At 41.5% G+C, this 13807-nt stretch overlaps 1 protein-coding gene across 10 annotated transcripts in view; it reads left to right on the forward strand.

Moving 5' to 3' along the window:
• The window catches only part of EXOC7 (exocyst complex component 7), a 53142-nt gene that overhangs the window by 22370 nt on the left and 16965 nt on the right, over positions 1 to 13807 (forward strand). For 2 of the 10 annotated variants that reach the window (XM_056858600.1, XM_056858626.1), the window contains exons 7-10: positions 905 to 916; positions 7077 to 7169; positions 11534 to 11679; positions 11769 to 11921. In XM_056858600.1, the coding sequence (XP_056714578.1) occupies positions 905 to 916; positions 7077 to 7169; positions 11534 to 11679; positions 11769 to 11921 (404 nt within the window). Of the gene's footprint in view, positions 1 to 904; positions 917 to 7076; positions 7170 to 8331; positions 8401 to 11533; positions 11680 to 11768; positions 11922 to 13807 lie in introns of all 10 variants that reach the window. The other 8 variants (XM_056858618.1, XM_056858642.1, XM_056858610.1 and 5 more) reach the window with 5 other exon arrangements.

Consider the following 13807-nt stretch of genomic DNA (forward strand, 5'->3'; position numbering starts at 1 on the left):
GTGTCATGTTTTGACTCTTTCTATCCCAGCTGCTTTGAGCACCTTAGGCTTTGCTTTGTGAGTCTAGGCAGAAATATTTTTGTATTCAGCACTCTAAATTCTTGGTCAAGGCCAAAATTATTGGGCTATCTGGGTATAAGCAGTCTCTTGCCCTCCGCTGCTAATTCTTATGGAAAAGCTAAAATCATGAACTGCTATTTTTTGGTATTCTGTCACAAGCTGAGCTAGTTAAAGAAACTGAAGCATTACACAACACATGTGTAATGTGTGTCTGTGTGTAAAATGTCTGTCTGTACCTGTTGCTCAAGAATATGTGCACTTGGATGCATTCAAAGGTTGAAGATTTTCTTGTGTAACTCCCCACTGCCATCTGGCGGTGATGTGGAGACAAAGCTCAGCCAAACATTTCCTCTTGCTGAACGATCATTGCCATCATTTCACGGCAGAGCAAGAGCTGACATCTCTTAAGACTCCTGTTTTTTTGTACTTTTTATGATGTTTGAAAGATTCTCGCTGCAAGAGTTGCCTACTCTTTCAGCCGCCTGTTTCATGATTCGTGAGCTGCTGCTAAGATTCTCTTACCGTTTTGCTGCTCTAGCGCTGCTGCTGATCTTCAGATGCAGTGAGTTCAGCTGTTGATATCAAAAGGTTTAATGTCTGCCAGACAGAGCAACAAAGCTATTCTGTACGGGTAGATTCTTGTTGGTCAGCAAATAGGTAGTACTAGGATTTGCGTGGGGGGGGGGCTCGAACTGATTTATGTATGAAACTGAGAATTGTCAATGTTCTTTACACGTGCAGAGTACATAGGTTTGTAGAGAAATCAGATGTGATTGCTGGGCATGAAAAGGGCATATTGTAATGATGTTTTTTGTTTCTGTTTTTATAATCATATGAATGACAGTCCTCATCCCAGGTAAAGTGTGTGCTGTGTGTTCCTTCTGCAGCTTGACAGACCTTTACTGTACTTCTTTGTGCAAAGATGTCGTTGCAGGCCTATTACTGCTGCTAGCAAAGGGTGTGCTTGGCATATTCCAAGGGGATATCTGCCAATGGTGACCTTTCGTGCTATGGGATGCACTCAATATTGTCCCCGTGTCCTGGAGTTCTTCCTGAAAGCTGACAGTCTTGAGAGCATAGGAGATTTGGGACCAGATGTTTAAATTAAAACCAAGTCCATGGGTGTCTTGGTTACATAGTGAAACTTTTTCTTCTTCTCCGGGATAGAACCATGGCTTAAATATAAAGATTGTCTTTTCTGATAAATGGCATTTTTGGCTTCCCAAGCCCTGAGGCCCCAAATGTTTTTTTGACTAAAGTATGTAAGGGGGTGAATTCATTCAGCTCACGTCCATGTTTTGAAGCCACTTGCTGAGTTGCGAAATGGAGAGGGAAGCCCCGTGGACTAAATCACTTATTTGATACACATTCTTAAAGAACTTAGTCATATGTGCTAACCGCTCTCCCATAGCACTTACAATGCCACATTGAATGAAACAGTTGCTTTCTGCATCCTGGGTGTGATAAAGTCTTCTCGTTATCTGAATTGATGCGTCGGAAATAAACCTGGAAGACGATCAGTCTGAACTAATAGCATGTGTTTGAAAAAGACCTGCAGTGAAGCAGAGCCAAAAATGAAGAAATAATGGCAGATAATTGTGCCTTCATAATTGTTTTGGCAGGCAGGGACGCTCCGTTTTTATTTGCAAGATGTTATTCAGCTTTCAAGGGCAGCTCTAGAGACGAAGTTCTAACTTCTCCAACAAAATTGTTGCTCTTGGTTTCTTTTGTTGGAGTTAATCATCCCTTATTTTATCTTTTATCTATCTTGAATGATGGACAGGGAAACAACTCTTCATTTTTTCCTGTGTTACTGCTTGACAAATTTGCTTCAACTCCCTTCCTCCTAGCCAACTTTAAGCTTGTGGGTTGTGTGCTGTGGTTCTGAGGGAAAGGGTATCTCTGCACTATGCTGCTATTCTAATCTTGTGCATTAAGTGAGTTCGATGGTCATAACATCAGCCTTCTTTCTTGGGCAAAGTTATTGTAATCAAGCGATCCTTACCAGAACAAAGCTGGATGTGGGGAGAGCTTACTGTTTGCCTTGTCATTGTATCTGATGTTCCATACCCATGCACCCTGCTTTTGGTTACAGCACATGCTTAGAGACCCTTGCAGCACCACCTGTGGATTATTTAAGCATTGGCCACATCAAGGGAAGTTTCTAATGCTTAGGTATTGTAAGTTGCCTACTGGTTCCTGGGAGCTTTGGGAATGGATCAGCAAGATGCCAGTCAGACTAGGAGCAGGGCAATCTAAAAGTTTAGGTTTGTCTTCATTTCAGGAGTACAGCTGACAGAGAGGCTCCAAGCAAAGACAGAATCCTGCCGGTGGGTTTTTAGGAATAGGCCGTTTGACACCATTACATTAAAAAAAATTATTATTATTTTCATTATAAGGGTACAGAAAAGAAAAAAGGGAAGGAGGGAGAAACATATGAAAATAGTCAAGAGTGCTCAAGCTCAACTAAACGATCAATCCCCCCAGAAATAAGCCATAGTAGACGCCATTACATTAATAAAATTCTCTATCTAACCATTCTGGAAAGATGTTTCCTCCTATAGAAAGGACCTATTATAAGGCAGTAGGTCAAGAGAAATGCAATAGAAACCTAAGTGACATCTTGACTGTCTCAGAATAAACAGAGATCTTTGTTAACCCCAATCTCTTGTTTTTTTAAAAAATTCTTTATTGATCTGGAAAATGTCTACCTCATGTTGTGACCATCTCAAGCCAGTATACAAACATATGGCTTAAAAGCATAAAATACAATGAATGCAGCACATTAACATTAAATGATCATAATGCAGTAAGGGAAAAAAACTATAGAGAGCAGAATGACATACAATTCTAATAATAAAGGCAATAAAACCCCAACCTTTTTGTTAAGAGGACCCTCCTGTAAAATTTGGTACCTGCCTACTAATATCATCCCCTCTTGCCTTCTACGTGGTCCCGATATTCTAGATTTCTCCTTGACCATCCTTTTGCTGGTGGATCACGACTTGCCATATTTCATCACTGGGTTAATATATTGTACTTCTTGAGGGCCTGCAAAGAGTTAACTGCTCTGAGACCGGCCAGATCAGTATCCCGTCCTCCCTTTCCCGGTTTTATCACCTTGAATGTGATGCCTTCATTAGTACCTGCCATGCTGTCTCGCTCGGTTCAAAAGTGCCTAATCTGGGGAAATAAACCTTGAACAAAAGGCACTTGGTTTCCAGCAGAATCCATCAAGGCCTAATTAGGATGCTAAGTGCTCTGCTTGTCAGCATAGCTGAATTAATACCCAGCAGCACTTGGTGCTTCTGGAGGTAAACATGGCTAATTGTTCTTATGCAAATTGCAAGAGGATGCTGAGCCATGCAGGGTCCTTATCTGTAGAGAGTAGGGAGGACTAACACTGCAGTTCTTGCCTTGGGAATAGCTCATACTGATGCCTGCCGCATACATAGTGGCAACGCTCATTCTGATGTTAACCACAAAAGTGAGGCTGCTAGTTTCAGTTATGGCCACTTTCCCCAGAATATGCTAGCTTTCTGAGTAACGCTGACAATGGCAAAGGTCAGCAAAGACATTTGACATCCTCATTCAACCAACTATTACTAGTCCTTCTTGGCTGTGGCTCACGAAAGCTCATACCCTGCCAGAAAATATTTTTGTTAGTCTTTAAGGTGCTACTGGACTCTTGCTCTTTTCTACTACTTCAGACAGACTAACACAGCTACCCACTGTGAATAGTCTTTCTTGGTATCTTGAAATGGTCTGCGTTAATGGCAGGTTTCGAAATGCTTAAAAAGACATTTAATAATTTATCAAGAGAAGGATTTTTTTTTTTAAAGGTACAGTGTAATGAAACTTGCTGGCTGCTAGTATGCCTTTAGGATACGTGGCCTGTCGAAACAAGAACACCTCTGAGCTGTTTCGTGGCTTTGGTACAGCTCCGTTCTAACAAAGATAAGCGTGGGGAATATAAAGAAGTGATTTTAGTTCTCTGCAATAATTTTGTCGATGTAATGATTGGTCTTATAATTTTTGGCAAATCAGATTTTAATTGGAAATGTCCCTTGTAAAGGAGGTTCAATGTTAAGTACTCTTATGTCTGGTCTTCAATGATTTTTGACAAGCTGTATGACCTACCCCCAGTTATTTTTAAATTATTCTGTACAGTATTTGTGAAGAAACTTTATTTGATTAGGCACTTAAGAGTATCTGTAAACTTTCTTGCTATTAACCTGTCCATTAAAAATCCCTGAAGTGTCTGCCTATTCACAGACATTGTCACTGAGTAGGACGAATAATGCAACCATACTCTTGTTGCATTGACTGAGCCTGTTTGGAGAATTTTGCTGCCTTGGCTGTTTCCCTGAATAGCTGCTCGGCTGATTTACGACCTATGATGTATGTCAGAAGCTGTATTTGCCTTCACTGGCGTGTGAACCACCTTGCAGGCTTGCAGCCAAGTATTCTTCAGGGCATCCCACGGGTACCAGAGGTGCTTCATACAAAGGACAAGACAACCATTTGTTGCAGAGATGAGTCCATGTTCTACCATTATTCTGGCAGACTACAAGAAGTGCAGTTGCTCCATTGTATCTAGTCTAAATAGGGTATACTGTACTGTGGCCTTTTGAACCAGTAATAATGCCTATGATGTTGGAACCACAGGAGCTATCCCCCCCCCCAGTTCATCCATTTGTTGTTGTTTTTTCCATTGGGAAGACATAAAGCTCCTCCTGTCTTTCCCAGATGATCTGTCCCATGGTTGTGTGCCTCATATACAAAGCAATGCCTGCACTCTGGGATGTCCATCTGAGTGTGCATACGCGTACTCTCGTCTCTCTCGTTTTGCTTTGCTGCATGTTCACTAATTGTTTTGTGTAAAACTGAGCCTGGGTTCGTGGATGATGTTTTAACACTCTTTTGTGCTTTTTTCAGTGTTTCATAGTTGCAGTATCCTGTTTCGTCTAGAACTTTTTTTGGGGGGAGGGAGAAGACATCTGTTTTTGTGACTTTTTTTTATTTATATAGAAGAAAAGAGTCCCAGAGGGGGTGGTGCAGCTTGACGTCTGTTGTCCTCCTTTTAATTTTTTTGTTAGGAAAAAAAGAGAAAGAGATGGGTTGTGCAATTAGCTCTGTTACTATTAGTTACTATTGTCTGAGACTCTCGTAGATGCTAACCCTGTTCTGTAAAACCTTTTGTTGGAACTCTGCCTTTTCCACAGTGAGAATGCTCAGAAATAACAAATTGTTTGTAATTGAGATGTTCCTCCCCTATAAGGGCATGAATAACTTACAAGACTGTTGCTGATAGCAGTTCTTCAACATGGAATCGTCTTCTGAAATGTTGGGAACATTAGCTGTCCTTTTGCTTAAGACATATTTCTAGTCCTTGTGTTAATGGAATAAAATGAGTACTTTTATGCAGTTTGTGCTAAACTGGCAGGGGGTTGTGTAAGGGCTTCCAGTATTCAGTGGGTGGCAGTATGTCACATAGCACAAGGCCGTTTCCTTCTCTGTGCTCTGTGATCTTTGGCATTCTAAAAGATCAGAATAAAAGAAACAGAATAAAAATTCTGAAGATCAGCACCCACAGATGACACTGGAAGTTTTCCTCGAGGATTTATGAGTATACCGTGACTAATAGGAGACCACCTTCCATATTATGGGATGTCAACGTCATTTGTAGCCTTGACCTGGACAGCTCAGGCTAGCCTGATCTTGTCAGATCTCAAAAGTGGAGCAGGGTCAGTCCTAGTTAGTATTTGGATGTGAAACCACCAAGGAAGTTCAGCATTGCCATGCAGAAGTAGGTAACGGCAAAACCACCTCCAAATGTCTCTTGCCTTGAAAACCCAACTGGGTATCCATAAGTCAGCTGTGACTTGATGGCAAAGAAAAATCAATTGAAAGTGTCATCCACATGGATTCAGCAAATCATGTCCCAAACTAGTGCCCCCCAGGCCTCAAGGGGGATGTAGACTCTGGAAGAGGGGCTTAGTAAGCAAACTAGTGATGCAGGTGGTTGCTACTTATGACATTATAGTCACAGCATAGCTCCTGCAGCATATGGAAGGGGTTTTCCCATGACCCTCCTCCGGCATCTGTAATGTCTGGTACCAAATACAGAATGTTTATTCATGTAGCACAGAATTTTAGACCTCTCTGACAATAAGTCATTAGACAAAAAAAGGAGAGTACTCTGTTGCTACTGAACATTTATTCATTTCGAGAATTTAATTGCTGGCTCCCCAGACACCTACTGAATGTTACTCACCAACTAGAAACAATAAAATAAAATCATAAAAACAAACTATGTAAACACTATGATTAATAAAATAAGCCATTAAGACAACAAAATGCAATAATTCAGCTGCATTAAAAAATGAAATCCCTCAGTTAAAAAGAATTTAATTGCTGCCTCTCCAGAAACCTACTGAATGTTACTTACCAACTTGAAACAATAAAATAAAATCATAAAAACAAACAACATAAACACAATGAATAATGAAACAAGCCATTAAGACAACAAAAAGCAATAATTCAGCTGCATTAAAAAGGAAATCCCTCAGTTAAAAAGCTTGGGTGAAAAGAAATGTTTTGGCCTGGTGCCTACAGGACAAGGCAGGCACCAGGCGAGCATATTAAAACTTGATTACAATAATACTGCTGGAATTAGTTTTCAGACCTGAAAAATCTTGAACATATTGCTAAGGCAAGGGATTTCAGCAGCTTTAGCTGCACGTGGGACCAAACAGATGTTCGAAGCGAGAGAGCCTCGTTCTCTCGAAAAGGATGCGCAGTTTGGGCTGTGTGCCTGCTCTAAAGGTCCGGCGAATGGAACTTCCTGTGCACTTGCGAGGGTGTGCCTGTAGACTGAGCATTCTCACTGTTGGCGAGCACTACCATGTTGCGTTTGGGTGGCTAGGCGCCGGTGGAGGGCTGCTGTGTGTTTTGCTTCTCTCATTCACTCCCAAGGTCTCTTTGTCTCTCCTCTCTTGTGGCTTTGGTGACAGGCACGATTCGTAAGGCTCAGAACCTTCTGAAACAGTATTCTCAGCAATGTCTAGATGGGAAAAAGGGGGCCTCTAACCTCATTCCTATGGAAGGTAATCACTTCTCTCACTCCCTTTCACTCTTGGGGAGGTCTAAGGTGGGTATTGATCTTTCTTCGGTGTTCAAGGCTTCTGTTAGTCATTACTGCCACTGCCGGTGTATCTTGAAAGAGTACTCCAGCTTGAGTAAATATCCCAGCTTCTTTGGGACTTCAAATTTCAATACCTTTATTGGCATACCATCAAGCAGTCGATCAAATAAAACCAACCCTCTAAACATTTAACCTCCGCCTCTTTAACAATTTCATCAAAAAATTTAGCCACAGATTCAATAGTTTCAGAATCTCAGGAGGATAACAACAATTTGATCTTACTATCATCTGCTTGATCTGCATGATTTGAGAGAAAGGGATCTAAAAGGACTGCACGAATTTCACAATAAAATGGACAATACAAGAGCATATGGTCAATACTTTCAATCTCCCCCAGGGCACATTTACACACCCTGGCAGAGTATGGAATTTTCTTATATCTCCCATACAGAATAGCAGAAGGGAGAACATTAAAACAGGCTAACATAAATGCCCTCCAGAGATGATGGACAGTAAGACAGGACAAGTACTCTGGCATGGAATTTGATATTCCCCATCGCAGCGGTGAGCATCTTCCAGAAGCTAGACTTCTAAGTTCTTGCATTTCAAATTCTTTGGGACTTGAAACATAGCACCATGAGCAAAATGGTGGGTACAAAAGGTAACAGTGACTCTTTACATAGTTTTGAAGAATCGCAAGCTGCATAACCTAGCCAAGACCAATCTGAGCCGCAGTTTAACTGGCTAACAGAAGTTCTCCTGTGTCTTGGTGATCTTCCCCTCCCTTTCCCTCCCTATTTCTATACTCGTTCACTTCTTCAGGATACTTCTAGAAGTGTCATCCTCAGTCAGGTTGGAATTGAAACTACTTTTTGCTGTCGCTTCCTCCTCCTGAGGGAAAACATACTGCAATAAAGTCAGTAGTGTCAGAATTATGTTCGCGCTTGTTTGGGTCATGTCCTTGTCTTTGGTGTTCCAAGAAGGGGATGGTAGATAGAGTTGCCAGCAAAACTTTTGTAAACTTCTGATTGACAAGCAAACAAAACCTGAAGTGACAAGCACCCATGCTGAGATGGTCCTGGATAAACTCCTCCTTCTGTTAATGCCCGCCGACATCTCACTAGGTCATGAGCATGATTTACGAGTTAAACACCTTTCCGATACCCTGACTGACAAGCACGGGCTAGCTGCTGGTGAGTACCATGTCAAAACTTAAGCTGGCTACCTTAACGGCGTTTCACTGTTTACTGGGGTATATACTAAGGTCACTTCCAGATGAAGGCTTGTTCGGAAGTGGCATGTGCAATACCTTTAAATTGGGTAGGGATTTCGACGATCACCTATTCTCATTCCCGCGAGTCCAAAAGACAGACTAGGGACTAACAGGGTCAGCATGAATGGTACAATTCAAAAGCCATTTCGTAAAGTTCATACGCTACCTAGCCCTCTTCCTTTTTCACCCTTTAATGCTGCAAATGCTAAAGCACCCATAAAAAGGACTAGCAGTTAGCTAGCTCTGTCACAAAGCTGTTCATAGCTATTAACACCTTCAACTCTTCACTTCAGTGACACTTATTCCAGGTTCCTTTACACTTAATTATCTATACTTGGTAAATTTCCTCCACTGTTTAGTTAGGTATGGATGTGTGGTGGCTCCTTTTCAGGGGCACAGGAGTTTGAGCAGATTATCTGCTGTTATAGGGCCAATAGGAGAACACAAGAAGAATGGGAATAAAAAAATCTCCCTAATGTCTTTGGAGTCTATTTGTGAGCATTTTGTTTCAAACATGATTTCTATCTCCCCTCAGATTGGTAGAATACTCTCGCTTTGTGTTCTGGCAATGGATGTATGTATCGCAAAATAGACATCACTTCTTTCTCACTTCATAATAGACACTCCCATAGCCATCCAGTCCAGTACTTTAGATCTGTCTCTCTGCATAGTATTGTTGGGCGAAGATGTTAATATGGTACTTACAATCAGACAAAGGAATATGCTGAAACCATGAAACACTTCAGTAAAGCAATAATGTAAAGAAATGCTTCCTTGTCCCCAACACAATGTCACTGAGTTGTAGTGCTGTTATCTTGTGGAAGGTGATTCTGCACTCCTCAGTGTTGAATTCCAACACTTGATAAAGCCAGTAATCCCTCAAGCCAAAACATTGTGTGCAAATGGCAGCCTTATGCAAAAAAATACTGTCACAAAATAAGGAGTAAAAACCCAACCAGAAAAGACAGATTAGTAACCCAAAAGGTTGAGAAAAAAACCTGTATAAAAACAGACTGATGTCTTAAGACATTGGTTTGTTTTTATAGAGATGTTTTGGGGTTTTTTTCTTCTTATCTCAACCTTTGAGGTTATATAATCAATCAGCCTTATAATAAAACCAAAGCAACATTGTGCCTCTCTTTCTGGCCCTACCACTTCAGATTTCAGGAAGAAGGCAAGGCTAGAAATCATTTCCTTGACATGCTGATTTTCTGTGGCTGTGGAGTGTTTAAAAGGAGCACTAGTCATTAAGGGACTTTCTCCTCTCCCACTTTGAAGTGGTACAGTCTAGCATCAGTTATCTCATGTAATTTTGCTGATTGGGTAGCTGGGCTGTCAGATGTCAGACCAGAAAAGTTGCAGCTATAACATCAGCAGGAAAAGAAGGCTCAGGTTTTGATAATGTAACAGTCCAGGTTACTGGACAAAGGAATTGGCTGTCAGAGGAAGAATTACAGCCATGGTTTAAAAAAAGCCAGTCAGGAGGGAGACTTTATAAGCTTCTATCTGTTTTGGAAGAGAAAATGATGACACTTCTCCAACCTGAAAAGCTATGCTATTTGGAGCATCACAGATTCTCCAGTTCAGCTGTTCAGGGGTTTGAGAAAGATGGAGTCTTCTGTTACTTTGGAGATTGGCTGATCTATTATGGCATGAGGTTTTTAAGGCCACATACTGCCTTACCAATTAAAGTATTTTTCCATGTTTTTGTGCATCATCATAACTTATGCTGGAATGGGGAGTACTATTACATTAAGACTCTAAACTCTCATTCTGAATTATAGATGGTGGTGCACTGTTTATTTTAGGAATGGAATGTCAGGGTATATAGATCCCATAAGTAAGAAAATCCCCACCAGTCAGAAAGTTTGTTTCACAAATACGTTAGAAATGAATTAATCTTAGAAATAGATTTGTGTTTCAGAAATGAATGCCACCAGTTCAGAAAAACGTCCTATCTCATTAATAGAGGCTTAGGATGTTTTCTACCTGGAGATGTCATTTACTGTCATGCCATGAGAAGCTTCACCCTCCCAATTCTATACATTAAGAGGCTGTTAAAGTGACAGAACATTTTCTCCAGGCCTGTTGGCAACCTTACTTGAGCCCATTCTTCCACCACCACACCATATTTTGTTTCAGCTCATGACAGCTCAGCAATAACCTTCATATGGGCCATTTTTCTCCTGCCACCAGTTTCCCAAAGTGACCAAGTTCTTGGGAACAAACAAAGAGAACAGTAGCCAAAGGTTGTTTTTAAACTGCTTGAATGAGGATTTCTACGCATGCTTAGAGCCTGAATCGCCACCACAGAATCTGGGGACTTTATTTTTTATTTCTGCTAACACATTGACTAGGAATTTTTTTTAAAAGTACAGTTCTAAAGTCCTTGGAATTAGCCTCAGCTGCTCTCTTCCCTACCTCAGTAATTTGGTCAGTATGAAGAAAGTATAGTAGGAGGAATCGGTGGCAGATGAGGGTGAGCGATTGTGAGGGAGCTTCCCCATGCTGGTGTCTGGGGCGCAAGCTCTTTCTACTTCTTCAAAAATGCATGAAAGGTTTCATCGATCACCATCTGCATTTTTGTATGTTTATCTTATTAAACATTGCATGTCGATATTGTGACATTCCTTAATCAAATGTACATTTAACTCCCAAGCGATGAACTACTTGGGCAAAAGGGTGGAGCACAGTTTCCTTTTCACAAAGCAAGAGTTAACGAGCAGCATAGACTGTCTTGGTTACAGTAATTGAGGAGAAAGTGTGTTAACTCATTCACACCAATCCCTCATCGTTCTTTTTTTCTTGGTAAATTTGGGTCCTATGTTGAGTATGAAAATTTCTGTCACAAGATGTGCACACATCCTATGTATATTAGTATGGTTGACCATATGGGCAGGCAAATGCTATAAATCTAGGATGTATACAAATATAAACATACGTACAGTTCTAAGGAAATGTGGTTGGCGTATAATGAAACTGCAGATGTGTTGATACGAGATGTAATCGCAGCGCACTGCGATCTTTCTTACATGTATGTACAATCCCCACAGGGAGAGATGACATGTTGGACATGGAGATTGATGCATACATCCACTGTGTGAGCGCCTTCATCAAACTGGCCCAGAGCGAGTACCAGCTCCTGACGGAAATCATCCCCGAGCACCACCAGAAGAAGACATTTGACTCTCTCATTCAGGTCCCTTTGAAACTGAGCTCGGTTCATTGCTTTTGTGCAAAACCCCCATGTTTAGCTCCATAACTTATTCAGCGTTTGCTTTGCTGTAGGAGTCCTTAGACAACCTGATGATAGAGGGGGACAACATTGTCTCTGCAGCCCGGAAGGCCATCATACGTCATGATTATTCAGCTGTGCTGACTATTTTCCCTATCCTGAGGCACTTGAAGCAGACTAAACCTGAGTTTGATCAAGTTTTGCAGGTAACCAGTTATTGGTGAAGATTTCTGTTGCAAAATAAACTTCACGGGATTGGGAGTCAGGATTTTGGCAGAATTTGGCAACAGCAGGGAACTGAAGCGGGGGATTGAAATGTCCATTCATGACACCGATGTCTGGTAAGTAAGTAAATGGTCAATAGCTGGCCACTATATGTAGACGAAAGACATAAGCGTAACCAAAGCTCTGAACTAAAGTGAGTCCACAGGAAATGGAGCTTGTCAGGCCAGGGTGGCATTAGTTAGGAACAGACCAATGAGAACCGGTAAACCAGCTATGCTTAAGTTAACAGCAAGATGCATAGAACTGGTGAGAGGGCTTTTACTGGCCCAACTAGCAGCTTACATGATCACAGAATTCCTCAGACAAAGCATTCATTATGTAATTTTTGAAAAACCCTGCTGTTCCAACAATGTTGTTTTTCTGGATGACACACAGTAAAAAAGATACCCATCTTTGAACTGGATTTTGTTTTACACCACTCTCTCTTTGTAACATCTCCCCCACCTCTTCTTCTGAGTATTTAGCCCAGCCTGATGGATGTACCTCTCTAAACATCTGAGGGACTGATTTCTGACTCAAAAAACTTCACACCGAAATAAATTTTGTTGATCTTTAAGGGGGTACCAGATTCCTTTATAATTTTGCTGTAACAGACTAACATTGCTACCCCTCTGCAATGAATAAAAATATGGTTTCCTTGAAAACTGGTAGTGCAACTTTTAAAATCTAAATCATCATTTAAATGTATGCCAACCTGAATAATCAATGGCTTGACTTGCCCCTAAAAGAGTGTGAAGCAGGATTTCTTAGAGAGGCAGTTCAGAGATGGTCCAACTCTGGGTTCCACCTGATGGACAGGTGGAAGCTGGGGCAAACTGTCCCTTGAAGATAGCATTGAAATGAGGGAAATAATTCCTGAAGACGTTGTTAAGCGTTTGCTGTGTGACTACTGTGAATGTTTCTGTCAAAATACCTGATTGGGGTCAGGGCTTTTGGCAAAAAAAGAGTTAATGTTCTTTAATTGTTATGCACGGGAGCTAATTGACAGGCACTGATGTCCTTGTGGCTTTGTGTCCTGGAATGGGCGTTTGACATGACCTGTCCATCTGTGAGGGGTAGTGGTTGCTGTGTGTGAAGGAACAGCAGGTCCAAAGCTCTGGAGGAGGCAGAGAGCTGTGAGCGGACTGGCTGATGGAGCCAAAGAAAGGGGCAAAAAGCCCCCCCCTCCTGTGGCCACTTCTGCTGGCAAAAATGGCATAGGTGGGAAACCAGAAGCCCTCCCCCCCCCCCCGCTTCTTGCAGTTCTCTGGAGCTGAATGGAGCAACAGAGCACTGTCTAATTAAGGTACCTTGTTATTCTGTATGACAGCAAGTCTTGACAGGCACCTTGTATCAGCCCTTGTAAGCTATAACATCTAGTCTGAGCCTCAGTTTCACTGTCGTTCTCTGTAGCTTCACTTGCGTTAATTGTTACATCCATCTCAGATCGGTGGTGCAGTATCCCTTCTGCCATCAGAGAAGAGACGTAGAAATAAGAATTTTAGCTTTGACTGGTTGTGACGTTCTGCACAATCAGGTGAACTCGTAACTTGATTTTTTAATTTGGGCAATTATATGTATTTGTAGTCCTATTTCCCCCATCCCCTGTACATACATGTACTCCCTCACACAATTCCTAGGGTTAATCATGAGAAGCTCATTCATTATAGCCGTGACACTGTCAAGCTAGCCTAGTGTCGTATTGGTAATGGCATCCATTTGTTTGTTGTTAATTTTATGAGACAGTGACTCAACTGTTTGCGGGGGGGGGGGGAATTCCGTGTAAACACAAAGCATTGAAAAATTTCTGCCCCACATCTGTAGTTGT

The sequence above is a fragment of the Euleptes europaea genome, chromosome 1 (assembly GCF_029931775.1).
Source record: "Euleptes europaea isolate rEulEur1 chromosome 1, rEulEur1.hap1, whole genome shotgun sequence".
Lineage (NCBI taxonomy): Eukaryota > Metazoa > Chordata > Lepidosauria > Squamata > Sphaerodactylidae > Euleptes > Euleptes europaea.